Here is a 22,627-nt window from a genome sequence, read left to right as displayed (position 1 = left end):
GTGCTCTACCATGTCCACTGCAAGGAGACAGTTTTACTTTAGTTGCACTAGTTGACTGACATGTTTTAATACATTATGAAGCTGTTTTATACTCTAACTTGTTGCAGCTCCCTGATTTCTTGGGCAGAGGTAATGCTTTTGATCAAGGGATTGAACCTGCACCTTCTGAGTGCACATCGTGTATTCTGCTGGCTGGGTTGTGTCCCGTCTCCATGCTTGGTTGGGAACAAAGGGCATTCTGTAAATGATTTCCTCTGTTGTATATTATTTCATATATACTATTTACAAATTAGGACAAAGCCACAGAAGGGAGGGTTTGGTGCCAAGTGGACCTTGTTAAAAGATGCTGGAAGTGTTGTCAGGCTGTAATACTAAGACCAACAGCATCTACAGTCTCCCTTCCACCTAATGCACCAATGGAGGCTTGCAATGACATGCACAACTTAATTCTGTGCATGGCAGCTGCACGTTGCAGGCCAGAAACCAATGCATACCTTGTTTCAAGGGGCTACTATGAGCCTAATTCTTGTGCCCTAAGATTATAAGAGAATCTAATGAAAAATTTGCAAGTGTTAAAATCTCAGTTTTCAAGCTTTCAGATGCAGAGAAGTTTTTTTAAAATATATAGGCCCAGTGTTTAGGGGTTGGAATTTTGTGCTCTTTTGCTTCTTTTATAGCCTCTTGCCCTATTCCTATCTCCCCTCCTCTTCTGCCACTTGTTTAGTCATTTTCCTCTTTCTGTCACAGCACATGTCTAAAGACATTCCAGACTGCAAATCTGAAAACATTAGACTCGGAATGCAGTTTCATGCAAAATACGAACATTCGTATGCAGTTTCTTTTTCACAGGATTGTAGCCAGTGTTAGTTCTACTTAAAGTGGATCCATTGAAATTAATGAACAGGACCAACTTAAGCCTACTCTAGGTGGATACAACCCATGGTTTCCCCCCCTGAACCCCCCCCCCCCGGTTCTATATGTAAACAACTCTAAGATGTAGGCATAGAGAAGCGAAGGACTGGCCTGACCATGGAGTGATGTGTGGACGTACGAATGACTGTTCTATCCTGTTCTGTCCTGACGTCACATATGACATTGTGAGGAGCCAGGGGGCAGAGCCAAATGCCCTCTGAAAATGGAGGAGGCCCAGCCCCCTCAGGGGGCCAAAACTGCCTCAGTCCCTATGGTTTTATCTCCATCCTTGGTTCTGCAAAGAGCTATATGGACCGAGAGATCTAGGGAATCATACATGTCTGCTTGTATATATTCTGCACTAATCTGATGGGTGAGAAATTCCCGTGTCAATTATGAGTTTAGTTTCCTTTGGATGAGAGAGAACCAGACACTTAGTGTCCTTTTGTAACCACTTGCTTCATTTACACATATACAAGCAGACCATGATAGAGGCAGGAACATTCCTAGAAACAGACAGCACAGCTGAAATAGGAACTGTTTCAGCCAGATCCAAGGCTTGGCTCTTGTTAATTTTAACGTCAACTACAGTTCACCTAGAAGCCAGCTCCCAGGGACCGAGGACTATTCACCCCCCTATAATATTTAAGGCAGCCTGTCCACCCAAAGTTGATGGGCATTGCCATTCAAATGGTGTGGGTGCACTGCGTCTTGTGATCAAATATATGGGGCAGGGCATACTTGGCCCCCCTCCCCAAAGTTTTATGCAAGTTGACACTCCTGACAGCTCAAAATATATATATTTTTTTCAAATTCAAAACTACATATTGGCTCCAAATGCTCTCTGTTCCTTCCCATTAGCTGGAGATTGTTACCTTCTGAACTCTTATGGTGTATAACCATTCGAAGGTATAAAAAACATTCCCAGCTATCACAGAACTAGAAGTCTTTTGTTTTAAACCCCTAACCTCCAAAAGCAACACTTCATTAAAACAATTCACAGTAAGATAACCAAACTTGAAACAATTTATCTGGAAGATGTTGTTGTAGAATTTTTTTTCCTGAGTTTCCGAAATCTCCCACGTAACACTTGGCATTAAATAGGCAGGGTGGGATACCACAGACCATTGCTTCTTAGTACTCCAAAATGTGAGTTAAGCAGGAAGCAGCAAAGAGGCAGCTATACATTATCTCACAGTGAATGAAAAAACAAACAAACAAACTTTATTTGTATGTACTTGTGTAAGAAATACTTAACATTCAGCATGTCTTTTTGGTTTGTAGAGTGCCCCTCCTCAACTTTGGCTAGAACCAGATTTTAATTTCAATACAGGGACGTCCAACTCCCAAGAGACTGCGACCTACTCCCAGAATAAAAAACTGTCAGTGATCTACCCATGGGGGGGGGGGAGAGCTTTTTTTAGGCGGGAAACCAAAAGCTCTTCTGTTTTTTTGGGGGGGGGGGCATGCCATAAATCATTAACCAAACAATAAACCGGCCAGCAAAAACTCCGTCTTCTGTTTTTGCAATTGTGCGCAAATGAAGGACAGAAAGAGGGGGCGGGATGTTCTTTTTACCCCGTGGAGGAAATTGAGCCGGCGATCGACTGCTATCAACTGGAGATCGACCTGTCGATTGCGATCAACCATTTGGGCATCCCTGCAATAGACAAATGCCTTTCTGCATTGACAACAGGCTCTGTTTCATGCAGAGAATTTTGAACCATTGGTGCTTATAAGCTAAGATACCAGGAGGTATAATATCTAATAATATATATTAAATCTAATATATAAGCTAAGATACCAGGAGCTATAATATCAGCCTTTGAAAATCTTTAGTGTTGGGAATTGTTAATTGAGGGTAGATTGTGGCACAAGTTCCCAGTACAGTAGTTTAAATTGTTGCTTCCTTTGAAGCATCAAGTGCCAGTAGCTGTCAAGACATAAATATACTTGGTTAGATGAACTGAGGATATTTATGTCTGTATGCTGCAGCTGAGGGCAGAACAAGTCCAGAACGTGATATTGGACATAAAAGTCAGCTTCCTCAAAAATACTGGCTTTTTAAAAACAAAAACAAATTTCTAGCCCTTATGACTGAAGATGTGATTCCACCTAAACATTAGGAAGAACTACGTGACAGTAAGAGCTGTTCGACAGTGGTTTGTTGCCAAGGAATGTGGTGGAGTCTCCTTCTTTGGAGGTCTTTAAGCAGAGGCTTGACAACCATATGTCAGGAGTGCTCTGATGGTGTTTCCTGCTTGGCAGGGGGTTGGACTCGATGGCCCTTGTGGTCTTTTCCAACTCTATGATTCTATGATTGAAGATGTGTGGATGACACTTGATGAAATCTCAAGAAGCCAGAGAGGTGTGTGACTACATTTTTCACTGGTTGGGAAAGTTTGTATTCTGTGACTAGCTCTTCGCCTCTCCCTCTCCACAGGCCTATTAAAGTCTAAAATGTGCAAAATAGTGAAAACAAACTTGTATTATTAAGTTCTCAAAGTAAGGAGGGTGAATGCATAATTAGCTGTTCTCAAAGTAAGGAGGGTGAATGCATACTTAGCTGGGTGTAGAATTTAGATTGCTTAGATGCAGAAATTTTATTTATTTATTTATTTTGTATGAAGTCATTTCGGCATGGAACTGACTGTGGGTCAGGCACAATATAAGTAGCTCCTTAAATGAAGTTAATATCTGTGAAGTCTGTATCTTGAAGAATGAGTATCTGGACAAGACGATACTCTGGTATATTGCTGCCTTTCCCTCTGAGCAGGGAGCATTGTGTTAAGTGCTATTGTAACTAGATTTTCCTTGTTGCAGGGGGCTGTCGGTGCTCATACAGGTTAAATATAAATTGTACTGGCACCGGAAAGCCAAGAGCAATGTCCCCAAGATATTCCAGGATGTGGTCCGCCAACATCCAGAAAAAGTGGCCTTTATCTATGAAGCTACTGATGAGAAATGGACTTTCCGGCATCTGGATGAATATTCTAATGCTGTGGCCAACTTCTTCTACCAGCAAGGCTTTCGAGTTGGTGATGTCATTGCCATCTTTATGGAGAGTCGACCTGAGTTTGTAGGCTTCTGGCTGGGGATGGCCAAAGTGGGCATCGAGGCAGCCCTCATCAACTTCAACTTGCGTCTTGATTCTCTGACTTACTGTGTGAAAACATCAGGGGCAAAAGCCATCATCTTTGGCGGAGAGCTGTCAACAGGTGGGATTCCATTTGGTTTGCTGCTCCTTAAGCACTTCTTGTTTTACTCAGAGGAACTACACTTTTGTTTTGTGAGGAGGGGGAGAAGATTGATTTCTCTGGAGGAAATACTTGAAAGCTGCTCACTTCCTCCGGTGTCCAACTGAAGATCTTCAATTGCACAGTGGTAATTTGGCTCTTAGTAATATTTGCCAAGGTTGAATTGGTTGATCTGTTACGGAATGGGTCATCTCAAGGCAGTGCTAACATGTCCATCATTTCCTTGGTGCCAGAAGTGGGAGCAGGTTTCTCTTGCTCTCTCCTCTGGGTGTGCAGAAGCCAGTGTGGTCTGGAAGTAGAGGCAGAACAGTAGATTGGTGTCAAGGGGCTTCTCAGACCCTAATCCTCCACTTCATACCCATCACCCACCTGGCCCCCAAAATGGACTATTAGCTTCAGTCTTCTGCTAGGAGGAGCACAACTATATTCATTAATATTTTAATTATGTTGACATTTTCTATGCACCATTCAGTAAAACACACAGGGCAGTGTACAACCAGAACAGTACATATATAGAAACACTATTAGAATAAAATGGCTTATATAAAGGATACCTCAAAAACTTTCCACACAAGCCTGTTTAGGTTTTAAGATCCTCACCAGAAGAATCCCTACTGTTGTCCCTACATCATATGAGGCAATATGCCTGTAAAAAGGCATTTTTGGTTGTGGTTCCTTGTCTTTGGATTTCACCCCTCAGGGAATCTCACCTAGTCCCATCTCTGATATCTTTCCAATCTTTTTACAGGTTGTTTAGTTTGACTGATGCATTTATTGGGCTCTTACAATGCTCTTCTGTTGTATTGTATCAATCTTTATTGATGCTATATTGTTTATGAATGCTGCAAATTGTTTTGGAAGGTTTTATACTTTAAAAGCTGCAGAAAGTAGCAATTTAAAAAGACCCCCCCATCAGCATTGGTAGAAAGATCTCTAGTGCAAATGGCAGGATACAAATACTTTATCCTGTATATCTGCAGCAGGTGGGTTTGTGTGCCTGTGGCCTTTGTTGCAGGGAGTAGGTCTGTGTGTGTGTGTGTGTGTGTGTGTGTGTGTGTGTGTGTGTACCAGTCCTAGATAATGGTAGCAAGAACATGCTAGGTGTGGTTCCAGGGAATTGCTGTTGGGAAGGCTAGCCTGCATCTTTTCTTGCATGCAATTAGCATAATTTGAATATCATTATTGTAAGCATGGCATGAAAATTTACATTTGGGTTTATTGTTCTTTTGACATAAACAGAATTCCCACAAGCTGTAGTTTGGCATCTTCTCAAAATTAGATTCTGAAAACTCTTTGCCCTTGGGTACCTACTGTTTTGAGCTTCTTGTAAGGCTGACTATGTTTTGCAGCAATATCTGAAGTGAATGGGACATTGGGGAAAAATATGGTCAAGTTCTGCTCTGGAGACTTCAAACCTGAATTGGTTCCTCCAGGCACCAAACACCTGGACCCTCTTCTGGCTAAGGCATCAACATCTCCTCCAGCTCAGGTTCCAGCCAAAGGATTAGATGGTATGTTTCCATACAACCACACGCCTTTCCCTAATGAATCAGGTTATCCTGCATAGTCCAGCAGGAGCATCTGACAGACACTGATTCATGGGACCTTTCATCATGTTACTAGATGTCTCAGCCAGCACCTGTCCTAGTTTCAGGAAGGCATGGAAATTGAAAGCTTATAACCTGAGGGCTGTTTGCTGGGTCAAAAGAGCATAACTGCATCTTGCAACCTGGGCTGTGGGCCACCACAGGTCACTTTTACTGGCACAGAAGCCCTTCTGCTTATTGTTCTGTTCTGTTTTTTTTCAGAACAGCTGTCTCGGAGACAAGTAGTTTGCCAAGGTAGATGATAATGATGATGATGATGATAATTTATTATTTATACCCTGCCCATCTGGCTGAGTTACCCCAGCCACTTGGGGCAGCTCCCAGTCGAGTGTTAAAAACAGTACAGATCAGGCATTAAAAACTTCCCTAAAGAGGACTGCCCTCAGTTGCCTTTTAAAAGTAAAATAGTTGCTTATTGCTTTAACATCTGCTGGGAGGGTGTTCCACAGGACAGACGCCACTACCGAGAAGGCCCTCTGCCTGGTTCCCTGTAACCTTACTTCTCGCAATGAGGGAACCGCCAGAAGGCCCTCGGCACTGGATCTCAGTGTCCGGGCTGAACGATGGGGGTGGAGACGCTCCTTCAGGAATACAGGACCGAGGCCATTTAGGGCTTTAAAGGTCAGCACCAACACTTTGAATTGTGCTCAGAAACGTACTGGGAGCCAATGAAGATCTCTCAGGACCAGTGTTATGTGGTCCAGGCAGCCACTCCCAGTCACCAGTCTAGCTGCTGCATTCTGGATTAATTGCAGTTTCCGGGTCACCTTCAAAGGTAGCCCCACGTAAAGCACATTGCAGTAGTCCAAGAGGGAGATAACTAGAGCATGCACCACTCTGGCGAGACATTCCGCGGGCAGGAAGGGTCTCAGCCTGCGTACCAGGTGGAGCTGGTAGACAGCTGCCCTGGGCACAGAATTAACCTGCGCCTCCATGGGCAGCTGTGAGTCCAAAATGACTCCCAGCCTGCGCACCTGGTCCTTCAGGGGCACAGTTACCCCATTCAGGACCAGGGAGTCCCACACACCCGCCCACCCCCTGTCCCCCAAAAACAGAACTTCTGTCTTGTCAGGATTCAACCTCATTCTGTTAGCCGCCATCCATCCTCCAACCACCTCCAGGCACTCACACAGGATATTCACCGCCTTCAACTGGTTCTGATTTAAAAGAGAGGTAGAGCTGGGTGTCATCTGCATACTGAAAAACACCCAGCCGAAACCCCCTGATGATCTCTCCCAGCGGCTTCATATAGATATTAAAAAGCATTGGGGAGGGGACGGAACCTTGAGGCACCCCTCAAGTGAGAGCCCAGGGGTCTGAACACTCATCCCCCAACACCACTTTCTGGACACAGCCCAGGAGAAAGGAGCAGAACCAATGTATAACAGTGCCCCCAGCTCCCAGCCCCTCTAGACAGTCCAGAAGGATGTTATGGTTGATGGTGTCAAAGGCCGCTGAGAGATCCAGCAGAACTAGGAAACAGCTCTCACCTTTGTCCCTAGCCCACCGGAGATCATCCCTTGGTGAGGCCTGAATCCCGATTGGAAGAGATCCAAATGGTCCGCATCCTCCAGGCATGCTTGCAGTTGTTCAGCAACCACCCGCTCAATCACCTTACCCAGGAATGGTAGATTTGAGACTGGGCAATAGTTGGCCATATTGGCCGGGTCTAAAGATGTTTTTTAAAGAAGCGGTTTAATGACCGCCTCTTTCAGCAGGTCTGGGAAGGCTGCCTCGCAGAGGGAAGCATTCACCACACCGTAGAGCCCATCACCCAGCCCTTCCTGGCTCACTTTTATTAGCCAGGATGGGCAAGGATCAAGGAGACAAAAGCTGAATGTCTCACTCATGCTCCACTTCTGTATTTTCTTCCTAGATCGACTGTTCTACATCTACACCTCTGGCACAACTGGAATGCCCAAGGCTGCCATTGTGGTGCATAGCAGGTGAGGAGCATCAACGTGACTGTCCTGGGAACTTAGTCTTCCAATGTTCAGTATAGTTTTTAATTTGTGATTATTATTTTTTAATATGTACACAAATATCCAAGAAGCACTACTGGACAGTAGGTTGCCAGACACTTGTCTTTACAGCTGTCTTCTTGGAAGAAGGCATAACATTTCCTTCCTGTCTTTGAATAATTGAGAGGAGGCAGCAGGAGCAATGAAATGCAGCTTGTGCAGCTTTCTGATATTGTTGGGCCCATTGCACCAGATGTGTGTTGCATCTCCTCCCCACTTCCCATTGTATACATAGTCACCCTTAGGATAGTGGCCCTGTGCCTAATCACATATACAAATGTAGGAAGCTATGCTATATCAAGCCAGGCCATTGGTTTGATTATGGACTGCAGTTCCTTCACAGAGAAAAAGTAAGAAATGCTGAGGGCCAGGTGGAAATGAATTCCATAATAATATAAAACACTGAGAGTGTTATCTATGGAAACAGGGCTACCTGAGAGAATTTGATTTCACCTCTTGTAGTGTGTGTGTGTGTGTGTGTGTGTGTGTGTGTGTGGACTATTTTGGATCTTATGGATAGAAATCATGCAGGAGCCTTCATCATGGGGTTAGTACCTTCTGCAACTTTTTCCTTAGATGTACCTGTGAACAAGAGATAGGATCCTGAAAATAGTCTCCTTTGTTACATTGCCTGCATGTTCTTGTGTTGTTGCTTTAGAAAGTCTGCTTATGTGAGCTGAAATTCTCCTTTTTACCAAATACTTACTTTCTTCTTGCTACTGCTAGATAGTATTAAGTGACCTAAATTCATACATGCTTTTTGTTTCCTTGCAGATATTACCGAATAGCAGCTTTTGGTTATTATGCCTACAGAATGACCCCCAATGACATAATCTATAACTGTCTACCACTGTATCACTCAGCAGGTAGGCCATAGTTCCTGCTGCTTGTTTTAGTTATGGAGGCTTGCTCTGGCATTGCTGGGGGCACTCTGTTGTTTAAAGATGATGCCGTCCTCCAGGTTCATGGCAAACCCGCCATGCTGACAACCTTTCTCTCTTTCTCTTAGGGAATATCATGGGTGCTGGCCAGTGTGTGATCCATGGCCTGACTGTAGTGATTAGGAAGAAATTTTCTGCCAGTCGCTTCTGGGATGACTGTGTGAAATACAAGTGCACAGTAAGGAGAGCCCCAAACTCTGCTTGTAGGCACCAGAGTTTGTAGGAGGTGGGAGCAAATGAATTTGTGGGGAGGGTCTGCTTGGAAAGAAAGCTCCAGCTCAAAAAGATCAATAAGACCCTTTAACAGGAATGAAATCAGAAATTACCTTGAGGTAAATGGGGTACTCCAAATGATATGTGTGCAGTAGTTCCTTGCAAATCCCTGTTTCAGCTGGATTTATAAGATCCCAAAGCTGTTTCAGTCACTGAAGGGCAATTGGTATTGACACATTAAACATTGTGGATGTTCCTGTGATCCAGAGTACTTGGGTTCTCCTGAGCAGAAATAATTAGGAAGGGTTCCCATCCAAATATTGTGATCTGTACCCACCCTAAACCTTTGCAGGTGCCTGTTGGATAGCTAAAGCTAGTTTTTCTTGACAAGAGATGCCCATGGACAGGTAGGAGTCATTCAAACCCTGGTGGTTTGTAGGTGCTAAAGTGAATTAGTTACACACCCAAGTCATGATGAGGCTGTGGTGGAAAGTCCAACTATCATCCTTCCTGCATCTCAGTGGATTATGTCCTGTGGTTCAGAACTCTCTGTCTCACTCTGCCACTCCTAATGGCACTTGGGGATTTGCTACCTGAGGCAGCCACTTCACTTTGCCTCATGAATAGCCACCTCTGAATAGAGATGGACAGTCTCTTGTCCCTTTATTGGAGGTGTGGCAATGAATTAAGTCGAATACATAGCTGCTGGCCGTTGTCTTCCAGAACTGCACTTGACGCCAGTGCCTGGCTAGCAGCTTCATGTGCCTCTTGCTTTCAGAATTTCCTTGCAAAGGAAGATTCCAGCAGGGAATCCCTTGACCATTTGCCCTCCCATTCCAGATACAGTGGTACCTCCAGTTGCTGATGGGATCCATTCCAGATGTCCGGCCGGATCCTGAGGTTTTTGCAACCGGAGAGACTGCTTCCGCGCATGCACGCTCGGCAAAAACCCGGAAATATACTTCTGGGTTTGCCGCTTACGTATCCCGAAGTTTACGTAACTGGAAGGATACGTAAGCGGAGGTACGACTGTGTAGCTATATTGGGTAACACAGAGAGGCTTACATAGTGAGAAAGCTAATCCCAGTTCTAACACTCTTGCTGCTGCCAGTGTCTTGTGTGACACTCATCAAGGAAAGTGCTTAATTGATTTTTCCTCTCCCCTGTTGCATTGATCAAGAACTGATTCTTTAAGCTGACCTCATCTCCTAGCATTTCTTTGTAGTGCTAGGCTTCACTTATTCTTTGAAGTGCTGTGCATATTTATTGATTTATAAAAAGTATTTGTAGACTGCCCCACCGTATAGAATTCCAAGGTCACCACCAGGCATAACACTGGACTGGGTGAAATGTCTGACTTCCTTGTAGTACTGTGTCAGAATTGTGTCTGAGCAATAGGTAACTTTTGTGGCTATTTCCAAGACAATATTGCATTATATGGTTGCATTACTATGGATTTGGTTTGAATGTGCCCTTGCATGTGAAGGTGTAGCAACACTTATGCTTCCTCCTCTGATTCTCTTAGTTTTACTGTAGGCCAAGTGGTGAGAATAACTTTACTAAATCTTACTAGTCAATCGCATTTTCATTAATAGATTTTATATTCATATGAATTAAAATATTGCTCTGAAGACAAAAGCATTCCTTCATCTTATGATACATGGACGTATTGCAGCAGGAAGAGTCATTTGTTCTCAGAAGAGTCATTTGTTCATGTGTGAGAGAAGAAGGGGAATGCCTTGTATTCTTAGAAAGAGCAGCAGCCCATGGTTTGTAAATGCCATGGCACCTTTCTAAATAATAAAAATAGAATAAAATACAGGATCAAAATAAGTAAAAACAACAACAGCAAAACAATACTCCCACAGATACTAATCAGCAAAAAGCCTGGTTGAAGAAGAGTGTTTTTCCTGGCACTTAAAAATATATAATGAAGGGGCCAGGCAAACCTCCCTGGGGAAAGTATTTCACAAATGGGAGCCACTTCATCGGAGACCTGTTCTTGTGTTGCCACCTCTGGACCTCTCATGGAGGAGGCGCATGAAGAGGGCCTCAGATGATGAACACAGAGTCTGGGGTGGTTTATATGAAAGCTAATCAATTAAAGCTTTCAGTCATTCAACCATGCAGTATTTTCTGGATGAATGGACTCGTAATACATTCTCCCCCCCCCATACTTAAAGTAGTAAAAATATTTTTTATATACAGATCAACTTATGCCCCTTTTCTCCTCAAAGTAATCAGAAAAACAGATATCCTTCCTCTGTCTCTTCAAAAGTTCTGGAAATGTTGCATTTTGACCAAATTTTCTAAAGGGTTTAGTAATCTTTCAAATCTAGTCTGTCTTGTTCTTCTTAGATTATCCAGTATATTGGGGAGATCTGCAGGTATCTGCTGAACCAACCGGTGCGGGAGGCAGAGAAACACCACCAAGTACGACTGGCAATAGGAAATGGTTTGAGGCCTACCATATGGGAAGACTTCACCCAACGCTTCCAAATTAAACAGATTGGGGAATTTTATGGGGCTACAGAGTGTAACTGTAGCATTGCTAATTTGGATGGAAAGGTATGTTAAAGGGCTGCCATGGCAATATATATTTGGGAGGCGTCTGTAATTTATTCTTTATTTTGAAATAGTTTTAGGCTGCTTTTTGGGGCTATTTCTGTCCAGACTGGCTTACAGTCATAAAACAACAACAAAGAAATGGTAATATAATATTGGGGGGGGGGAACCAATCTCCTCAAAAGAATAACTAGGTCAGGATAAAATAATTAGACTATGTAGCCACAGACTATGTAGCCATAGTCTATGTAAATAGACTATGTAGCCACAGTCTAATTAAAGTGACTCCTAGAAAGCCATTTGAAAGAGAGATTTTCAAGGCCTTCTGAGATCCCTGCAGGAAGCAGACTCAGTGAGGCATATATGTGTGATATATATTGGTTTGTGTTAATCGGCCTGAACAACAATTCTTACTCATGCAGGATGGGAGTGGGCAATATGGCCTGATGTCAAGTGGGGGTCGGGGTGGAGTGCCTGGAGGGAGAGAAGGAAGCTGTGAATAGAAAAATGGAGGGCGGGGAACGCAAGATGGAGGAAGTGGTGGAAGGAGGGGCAGGGAAGGCAAGTGATTAATTCAGATCTCTGGCAAGTGTAATCCATCCCTCTCCTTCCATCCATCCCTCTCCCTCTCCATTGGGAGGAAAGGAAGGAGGAGGGGAAGAGAGGGGGAGGGCCTCCCCTGGCCTCGGCCTCAGGCACTGACAGCATGTGGTCCCTGACAATGACCCTCAAGGGAAGGTGGCCCTTGACAGAAAAAAGATCCTGCCCCCTTACGTTGGGGCTGGATAGTGCCTAGGCCACTTGTGGCATAGGCTCACAGAGCCTAATCTCTGCAAACCCTTCCATGTGCAAGCTCCGTTTCTGAAGAGTGTTAATTGGAAGCAACTCTCTTCCCCACCCAATACACAAACAGCTGCAACTTTTTATGTAGCTCCAACCATCTGCCAGAAGAAACGCAGCCCCATTATAGCACAGGGCTACATGCAAAGTCATATCAAGTTGCTGTGAACCATGCAGCAAGATGAATATGCAGTGGTTTAAGTAACCCAAGAAGTGACTGGATTAGTGGGGAAATCCCTTCAGACAGCAGGTCATTGCTAGATGTGACAGCAGTTTGTAGACTGACGTCAGAAAGGACAATTTTACTGATATGCTCTGCTTACCACTGTCAGGACTGGTCGTAATAATAATAATAATAATAATAATAATAATAATAATAATTTTTTATTTGTACCCCAGCCACTCTGGGCGGCTTCCAACAAAGATGAAAGATACACTAAAATGTCACATATTAAAAACTTCCCTGAACAGGGCTGCCTTCAGATGTCTTCTGAATGTCAGGTAGATGTTTATCGCTTTGACATCTGATGGGAGGGCGTTCCACAGGGCGGGCGCCACTACCGAGAAGGCCCTCTGCCTGGTTCCCTGTAACTTGGCCTCTCGCAGTGAGGGAACCGCCAGAAGGCCCTCGGAGCTGGACCTCAGTGTCTGGGCAGAACGATGGGGGAGGAGACGCTCCTTCAGATATACTGGACCGAGGCCGTTTAGGGCTTTAAAGGTCAGCACCAACACTTTGAATTGTGCTCGGAAACGTACTGGGAGCCAATGTAGGTCTTTCAAGACCGGTGTTATATGGTCTCGGCGGCTGCTCCCAGTCACCAGTCTAGCTGCTGCATTCTGGATTAGTTGTAGTTTCCAGGTCACCTTCAAAGGTAGCCCCACGTAGCGCGCATTGCAGTAGTCCAAGCGGGAGATAACCAGAGCATGTACCACTCTGGCGAGACAGTCTGCAGGCAGATAGGGTCTCAGCCTACGTACCAGATGGAGCTGGTAAACAGCTGCCCTGGATACAGATTTGACCTGTGCCTCCATGGACAGCTGCGAGTCCAAAATGACTCCCAGGCTGCCACCTGGTCCTTCAGGGGCACAGTTACCCCATTCAGGACCAAGGAATCCTCCATACCTGCCCGCCTCCTGTCCCCCAAAAACAGTATTTCTGTCTTGTCAGGATTCAACCTCAATCTGTTAGCCGCCATCCATCCCCGAACCGCTTCCAGACACTCACACAGGACCTTCACCGCCTTCACTGGTTCTGATTTAAAAGAGAGGTAGAGCTGGGTATCATCCGCATACTGATGAACACTCAGCCCAAACCTCCTGATGATCTCTCCCAGTGGCTGCATGTAAATGTTGAAAAGCATGGGGGAGAGGACAGAACCCTGAGGCACCCCACAAGTGAGAGCCCAGGAGTCTGAACACTCATCCCCCACCACCACTTTCTGAACACGGCCCAGGAGGAAGGAGCGGAACCACTGTATGACAGTGCCCCCAGCTCCCAGCCCCTCAAGACGGTCCAGAAGGATGTTATGGTCGATGGTATCAAACGCCGCTGAGAGATCCAGCAGAACTAGGAAACAGCTCTCACCTTTGTCCCTAGCCTGCCGGAGATCATCAACCAGTGCGACCAAGGCAGTTTCAGTCCCATGATGAGGCCTGAATCCCGACTGGAAGGGATCCAAATGGTCCGCTTCTTCCAGGCGTGCCTGGAGTTGTTCAGCAACCACTCACTCAATCACCTTGACCAAGAATGGAAGATTTGAGACTGGGCGATAATTGGCCATCGTGGTCGCATCTAAAGATGGTTTTTTAAGAAGCGGTTTAATAATCACCTCTTTCAGTGGGTCTGGGAAAGCTCCCTCACAGAGGGAAGCATTCACCACCCCACGAAGCCCATCGCCCAGTCCTTCCTGGCTAGCTTTTATAAGCCAGGATGGGCAAGGATCCAGGAGACAGGTGGTTGGCTTCACTCGTCCAAGCAGCCTGTCCACATCCTCGGAGGTAACAGATTGGAATTGATCCCACACAACTTGACTAGACAGGATTCTAGCACTCTCCCGTCCTGGCCCTGCTCCCACGGTGGAGTCTACTTCTTCCCGAATCTGAGCGATTTTATCTGCAAAAAACTTTGCAAAATCATTGCAGGAGATCATGTGGCCCGTACTGGGCCCCGATGTCGCAGGTGGTTCCGCTAAATTGTGAACCACCTGAAAAAGTCTCCTGCTGCTGTTTTCTGCAGATGCAATAGAGGCGGCGAAGAAAGTCTCCTTCGCTGTCGCTATCGCCACTTGGTAGGCTCGATGTTGAGCTCTAACCTGTGTCCAGTCAGATTCGGAATGAGTTATCCGCCACCGGTGCTCTAGCCGTCTCAGCAATTGTTTCATTGCCCTCAGATCCATGGAAAACCACGGGGCTCTCCGGGCTCCATGCAATCGGAGAGGGTGCTTCGGAGTCAAACAGTCAATAGCCCTGGTTAACTCCACATTCCAGCGGGCCACCAGGGAATTGGCTGAAAGGCCATCAACATGGGATAAAGCATCCCCTACCACTCTCTGGAAACCATTTGGATCCATTAAGTGGCGGGGGCGGACCATCCGAATCGGTCCCACCTCCCTGCAGAGGGGATGGGTCGCAGAGAAGTCCAGTTGCACCAGGAAGTGATCTGACCATGGCACTTCTTTCGTTTCGCTTTTACTTAGTGTCAGATCACCCATGTCACTAGAGGTGAACACCAGGTCTAAGGCATGTCCGCGGCCAGACTTATTCAGGGACAGCCCCATGGAGGCCATGCTTTCCACGAAGTCCCGAGCGGCCCCTTGTAAGGTCGTGTCGGCATGGATGTTAAAATCCCCTAGGACAACCAAGCTAGGTGTCTCCAGGAGAACATCCGCCACGACCTGAAGCAGCTCGGGCAGGGAATCCTTGGTGCAGCGGGGAGGTCGGTACACCAAAAAGAATCCTGTACTGCCTTATTGCCCAACTTCCAGAACATGCACTCGGAAAACTGGGTCTTCCCAGTTGTCCCGTTTTCCTGTTCAGATCACCACACAAACGATTCTTGTTCTTTTATAACCTTTTATTGTGTATTAACAAACAAACTTTTAAACGCTCCTTATCTTTAACTATTCTTTCTCAGAGTCACTTATTTCAGATACCTTCTGAGCTCTGCTTCTTGGTGACCAGCCACCTTCAAAATGGCGAAGGGGCCCTTTCCTTGGCTTTCCTGCTCTTCTTCCTACCCTCCTGGCTAGAGCTGGCCTGTATCTCCTCTCCTCCGAATCTGAGCTAGAACTTAACCCTTGCCTTTCCTGTGAACAGCCAGTCCCTCCCTGTTGTTCCTCTTGCTCTCTTCTGTTAGATTCACTGCTCTCCTCCCCACCTTGGGGAAAACATTCTCCCTCTGGGAAACTGGAAACTTCTAACTCTAACTCTTCCCTGACAACCACCAGGTCCAGATTAACAACTTCGCTCTATTAAATCCTCATTGATGTACACTATTACCAGTTTTCAGTTTTCATTTATAGATTGTGGGTGGCGCTGTGATCTAAACCACTGAGCCTCTTGGGCTTGTTGATCAGAATCCCCGCAATGGGGTGAGCGGCCGTTGCTCGGTCCCAGGTCCTGCCAACCTAGCAGTTCAAAAGCACGCCAAAAAGTGCAACTAGATAAATAGATAAACAGAGCTTCCATGTGCTGCTCTGGTTTCGCCAGAAACGGCTTAGTCATGCTGGCCAAATGACCCGGAAAAACAGTCTGTGGACAAATGTCAGCTCCTTCTGCCAGTAAAGCAAGATGAGCACCGCAACCCCAGAGTCGTCTGCGACTGGACTTAACTGTCAGGGGTCCTTGAACCTTGACCTTTTTAATGTTGCGGTGCGTCCCAATTTCCTGAGGACTGTTCCTCCTTGGGGTTCCTGCCAGCCTAGAACAGGAACCTTAGACTGTTCTGTGGAGGGGGCTGGGTGAAGTAGAAGCTTCAGGACTGGGGGAAGAACATTTTGTGAGGCACTAAAGATATTGCTTGAACCTGAACATTTTACTACCGTATATGAAGTGTGTATTATAGCAGTGGAGGTCCTGGAAAGGGGAAAAGGGAAAGAGACAAATTTCTTCCTGAAACATTCCTGTATAAAGCAAGGAGACTATCAATTTAAAAACAAACAAACTGGTGAGACATATCTCTCTCTTCCCCACATCCCTAGCAATACCACACTCCAGGATACTTGCTATAGTATAGGGGGGTTGAGCAGGTCCTCCTCCCCTGTTTCCTTATATTTGTTTCTGTTCTCCTCAGCTGATCGTTCTTCAGGGATCTGTATACACTGGAAGCTCTCTGGCTGTTCCTTGCTGGTTAATCATGGCAAATGACTCAGGGTAGCCTCCATCGTCTTTTAAACTTTGCTTTATCTTTTGTCAGGTTGGTGCCTGTGGCTTCAACAGCCGGATTTTGCCAAATGTGTATCCTATTCGCTTGGTAAAAGTAAATGAGGATACCATGGAATTGATAAGGAAAGAGAATGGACTATGCATCACCTGCCGCCCAGGTAAATGTCACTGTGATTGCCATATGATATTGCTGTGTGTTAGGAGCATCCCTAGCCATCTTCTGACCCGAATGGTGTTACCTCCCAGGGCTGATTGTGGGGAGGATCGTGGACAGACACTTCTAGGGCAGGGTTGTTCTTTGCTTCACCAGGGAGAGCAAGATGGCCAGAAGCAGAGTAGACATCAAGTGTCAGGTGAAGGAATCCATGGTCTTGTGAAGGGCTTCACTGCCGCTAATCTAAACATGCTTGTAAGACACACTGAATACCTAAAAGGTGGAAGGGTGGGATATAAATTAGTTGAATAAATAAATATGCAGAGCAAGGGAAGGGGGAAGGAGCATAGAACCGTGGAACAGAGCAACAGGCTGAAAAGTTAACTGGTGGCAATTGGAAGCGGAAGAAGTTGTTGAAGAGAAATGTAAGAGGATGAAGAGAGAGAAAGAAGAGGGTAGATAAAAAGATAGCCATACAAGAAAGGTAAGCACAGACACACAGTGGGGGAGCGGAACCTGGGACTCTCCAGAAGTTGCTGGCCTACAGCTTTAATCATCCCTGGCCATGCTAGGTGGGGATGATGGGAGTTGGAGTGCAACAACATCTGGAGAGCCATAGCTTAGCTACTCCTGATATAAAGCAACAGAGTTGATAGATTCAAATGAATCTTTTAGGACAAGGATTGGCAGCCATCCCAAAAAGTGACAGCCAACTGATGATTGTTTCCATGTACATAACCAACGGTGGTTTGAGGCTGAATTATTTATGGGTGTACTTCTGTTTGTTGTAATTGGTTAACTGGTCTTAATTTATATTGTGAAATATTGATCTGGTTTGGGTGATCAGTTTGTGGCTTAATAAGCCATGATATGCACAAGCTCTGTACACCTGATGCAACTCCTTTGCAGCTAATTTGTTCTTCCCAGGTTGCTGAACAAATCAAGAAGACAGGGTGAACCGCAGCTCCCTGTTTCATCTGAACTGGCAAAATATGGTTACTAGCTTCCAGAAAGCCAGAATCTGGAAGTCAACTAGCTTCAGATCCTGTTTGGAAGCTCTTACGTTTGGGTCCCTGGCACTTGTATATATCCCGGCTTCTTAAGTGACAATTAAAAAAAATAAATCTTTATTAATTTCCCACATAGACATATATACATAAATAACAAATCATACAAAGCAGAAGTGTGTGAGTGGAGGCGGTTGGAGGATGGATAGCGGCTAATGGATTGAGGTTGAATCCTGACAAGACAGAAGTACTGTTTTGGGGGGACAGGTTGGGACTCCCTGGTCCTGAATAGGGTAACTGCCCCTGAATGACCAGGTGTGCAGCCTGGGAGTCATTTTGAACTCACAGCTGTCCATGGAGGCGCAGGTTAATTCTGTGTCCAGGGCGGCTGTCTACCAGCTCCATCTGGTATGCAGGATGAGACCCTCCCTGCCCGCAGACTGTCTCGCCAAAGTGGTGCATGCTCTGGTTATCTCCTGCTTGGACTACTGCAATGCGCTCTATGTGGGGCTTCCTTTGAAGGTGACTCGGAAACTGCAGTTAATCCAGAATGCGGCAGCTAGACTGGTGACTGGGAGTGGCCACCGTGACCATGTATCATCGGTCCTGAGAGATCTTCATTGGCTCCCAGTATGTTTCTGAGCACAATTCAAAGTTTTGGTGCTGACCTTTAAAGCCCTAAATGACCTCAGTCCAGTATACCTGAAGGAGCGTCTCCGCTCCCATCATTCTGCCCGGACACTGAGATCCAGTGCCGAGTGCCTTCTGGCGGTTCCCTCATTGCGAGAAGTAAGGTTACAGGGAACCAGGCAGAGGGCCTTCTTGGTGGTGGCGCCTGCCCTGTGAAACGCCCTCCCAGCAGATGTCATAGCAATAAACAACTATTTTACTTTAAAAAGACAACTGTGTCAGGGAAGAGTTACAGGTAGAAGTTTCCAGTTTCCAGAGGGATAAAGCATTTCCCAAGGGGGGGAGGAGCAGAAGAGGGCAACAGGAACAGGGAGGGACCGGCTGTTCCCAGGAAAGGCCACGGTTCAGTTCTAGCTCAGATTCGGAGGAGAGGAGATACAAGCCAGCTCTAGCCAGGAGGGTAGGAAAAAGAGCAGGAAAGCCAAGGAAAGGGCACCTTCGCCATTTTGAAGGTGGCTGGTCACCAAGAAGAGGAGCTCAGAAGGTATCTGAAATAAGTGACTCTGAGGAAGAATAGTTAAAAGATAAGGATCGTTTAAAAGTTTGTTTGTTAATACACAATAAAAAGGTATAAAAAAACAAGAATCATTTGTGTGGTGATCTGAAGAGGACAACAACCAGTACTGACATCCTGTTTAGGGAAGTTTTTAATGTCTGATGCTGTATTGTTTTTAATATTCAGTTGGAAGCCGCCCAGAGTGGCTGGGGAAACCCAGCCAGATGGGCGGGGTATAAATAATTTATTATTATTATTATATTTTTTAAAAGCAATACAAATAAAGAAAAAATAGAAGAAAAGGGGGGAAGAAAAGAAAAAATACACTATATTACAATTAAATAACAGGTTAAAATGTAAAATTTCCAATAATTCTTATTATACTGCTTATAATAATAATAATAATATTTTTTTATTTATACCCCGCCCTCCCTAGCCAAGGGCTCAGAGCGGCTTACAAGCAATAATAAAAACAAGATGAATGGTTACAACTTAAAAACAAGAATAAAATACAACATTAAAATAATGGAATATTAAAATGTAGCCTCATCGCAGGAGGAGAAGGAAAAGAAAGGGGGGGGAGAGAGGGAGGGAGGGAATCAAATTGGCTCCAAGCCAAAGGCCAGGCGGAACAACTCTGTCTTACAGGCCCTGCGGAAAGAAATCCGATCCTGCAGGGCCCTGGTTTCATGAGGCAGAGCGTTCCACCAGGCCGGAGCCAGAGGTGAAAAGGTCCTGGCTCTGGTTGAAGCCAATCTAACTTCCTTAGGGCCTGGGACCACTAGGGTGTTGTTATTTATGGACCTTGAGGCTCTCCGTGGGGCATACCAGGAGAGGCGGTCCCGTAGGTACGAGGGTCCTAGGCCGTGAAGGGCTTTAAAGGTCAAAAGCAGCACCTTAAATCTGACCCTGTACTGCACCGGGAGCCAGTGCAGCTTGAAAAGCACTGGGTGAATATGCTCCCATGGCAGAGACCCCGTGAGGAGCCTCGCTGCAGCATTCTGCACCCTGTGGAGTTTCTGGGACAGCTTCAAGGGCAGCCCCGCGTAGAGCGAATTACAGTAGTCAAGCCTGGAGATGACCGTCGCATGGATCACTGTGGCCAGGTCGGGGCGGGAAAGGTAAGGGACCAACTGCTTGATGCGGCGAAGGTGGAAAAATGTCGCCGCATTATACTGTCTGTATTTTCTTGCACAGATTTATGTTATTTCATTATATACCGTAAATTTCGCTCTATAACACGCAGATTTTTTCTCCTAAAAAGGAAGGGGAAATGTCTGTGCATGTTATAGAGCGAATGTGTGGTCCCTGGAGCCGAAAAATCAAGCAAAAATCAAATCGCGGGGCTGCACGCTGCACAGAGAAGCGAAACTTGAAAAGAGAAAGCGGCTGCTTTCCTGCATTCTGCCTCAGGGTCTTACTGCCCACCCTTCTCTGTTTCCTTGCTGTGTTTGCTGAAACGGAACAAAGAGCAGGGAAAGCCCCTCCCCTCCAGGCAAGCTCCGGTGCTGCTGGGGGAGAGGGAGAGAGAGGGGGGAAGGGAGAGAGAGAGGGGGGGAGGGAGCGAGGGAGGGAGGGAGGGAGGGAGGGAGGAAGAGAGAGAGAGAGAGAGAGAGAGAGAGAGAGAGAGAGAGATGGCTGGCTGGCTGGCTGGCTTGGGTGGGGGAAAACTTTTGCCTTCCTTTCCTCCCTACCCCGCTCCTGCATTCTTAGCCAGCTGCTTCTCTGCACACCCCTCTCCTGCTCCTTGTCCCTTCTGTGTTTTTCCTTCCCTCCCCACTTAAAATGTGGTTACAAAGCATAGATCCTCAGGATCTTTGCATTGGGTCACCCCAAATTCACCATCAGATCACATAGCATGTCCATGGCTACAGCCTGCCCCCCCAAAATCACGCACCCACTGTTGCCTGGGGCTGCAATGGTGCAAAAATGTGGTTAAAAAGCATGGATCCACATGGATCCTCAGGATCTTTGCATTGGGTCACCCCAAATTCACCATCAGATCACATAGCATGTCCATGGCTACAGCCTGCACCAAAAAATCACGCACCCACTGTTGCCTGGGGCTGCAATGGTGCAAAAATGTGGTTAAAAAGCATGGATCCACAGGGATTCTCAGGATCCTTGCATTGGGTCACCCCAAATTCACCATCAGATCACATAGCATGTCCATGGCTACAGCCTGCCCCCCCAAAATCACGCACCCACTGTTGCATGGGGCTGCAATGGTGCAAAAACGTGGTTAAAAAGCATAGATCCACAGGGATTCTCAGGATCTTTGCATTGGGTCACCCCAAATTCAACATCAGATCACATAGCATGTCCATGGCTACAGCCTGCACCAAAAAAATCACGCACCCACTGTTGCCTGGGGCTGCAATGGTGCAAAAACGTGGTTACAGAGCATGGATCCACAGGGATTCTCAGGATCTTTGCATTGGGTCATCCCAAATTCACCATCAGATCACATGTCTGTGGCCACAGCATGAAGCCCAAAAATGATACATCCACTGTTTCATTCAGAATGTTTTTTCCCTTGTTTTCCTCCTCTAAAAACAATGTGCGTGTTATGGTCAGGTGCGTGTTATAGAGCGAAAAATACGGTACACACACACATATTCCAGTATAATATCTAATACACTTTTTGCTTACAAGTTCAGCAAGTATCTTATTGTTTGTACAATGCAATTTTTTTTTTAAAAAAAGAATTTTTATTAAAGTTTCAACAAATTTTTATCATAACAAAACAACACAACACAATAACAGACAAAACACAGTATAAAACATAAAAAACAGAAAGAAATATATAAATTCAAATCTTAATTTCTTGTAGCTTACTTTCCCGACTTCCTCACACCTCCCCTTTCTGTATTCCAATTTCTAATTTATTTTCATCAAATCCTTCCTTTATTTTGACTAATTTTAATATTGCTTATTTTCTTTTAAATTAACCATTACCGCTACCAACCACTTATCTTCTAATCCCCCATCATTTTAACATTGATTAATTTTGCTATATTTCTTTACTTATTACTCATAAAACATCTTTGCATATTCCTTTCAACTATGTCACTAATGCCGCACTATCTTTATATCCTGCATCACTTTAACATTCAAATAATTTGCAATGTTTTTGCAGATAGTATTTAAATTTCTTCCAATCCTCTTCCGTTTGTTCTTCTCCCGTGTCTCGGATTCTGCCAGTCATTTCTGCCAATTCCATGTAGTCTATCAATTGCATCTGCCATTCTTCCAGGGTGGGCAAATCTTGTGTCTTCCAGTACTTTGCGATGAGTATTAATTCTCCAATAGGTTTGTAATTTTTCCTCAAACTTACTTATCATCTTAATTCCATCTAATTTAGTGGTGCACAATTATTTATGATCTAGCATCCTTTCTTAACATTCAACCAAATTACAGTGTTTTTTTTAGATAAATCTTGAATTTCTTCCAATCTTCTTCGACCCTCTCCTCTCCCAGGTCTCGGATTCTGCCAGTCATCTCGGCTAGTTCCATATAGTCCATCAGTTGCATCTGCCAC

General features: G+C 45.4%; 1 protein-coding gene across 4 annotated transcripts in view; it reads left to right on the top strand.

The window, feature by feature from the left end:
* Positions 1-22,627, top strand: part of SLC27A1 (solute carrier family 27 member 1) — a 50,316-nt gene that overhangs the window by 10,428 nt on the left and 17,261 nt on the right. For all 4 annotated transcript variants that reach the window (XM_083729199.1, XM_083729200.1, XM_083729201.1 and 1 more), the window contains exons 3-9: positions 3,736-4,130; positions 5,519-5,680; positions 7,653-7,722; positions 8,572-8,663; positions 8,807-8,916; positions 11,310-11,519; positions 16,771-16,897. In XM_083729199.1, the coding sequence (XP_083585325.1) occupies positions 3,736-4,130; positions 5,519-5,680; positions 7,653-7,722; positions 8,572-8,663; positions 8,807-8,916; positions 11,310-11,519; positions 16,771-16,897 (1,166 nt within the window). The remainder of the gene's footprint in view (positions 1-3,735; positions 4,131-5,518; positions 5,681-7,652; positions 7,723-8,571; positions 8,664-8,806; positions 8,917-11,309; positions 11,520-16,770; positions 16,898-22,627) is intronic.

This window comes from Podarcis gaigeae (assembly GCF_964106915.1).
Source record: "Podarcis gaigeae genome assembly, chromosome: 2".
In the NCBI taxonomy this organism is placed as follows: Eukaryota; Metazoa; Chordata; class Lepidosauria; order Squamata; family Lacertidae; genus Podarcis; species Podarcis gaigeae.
This window is presented reverse-complemented; position numbering and strand designations above follow the sequence as displayed.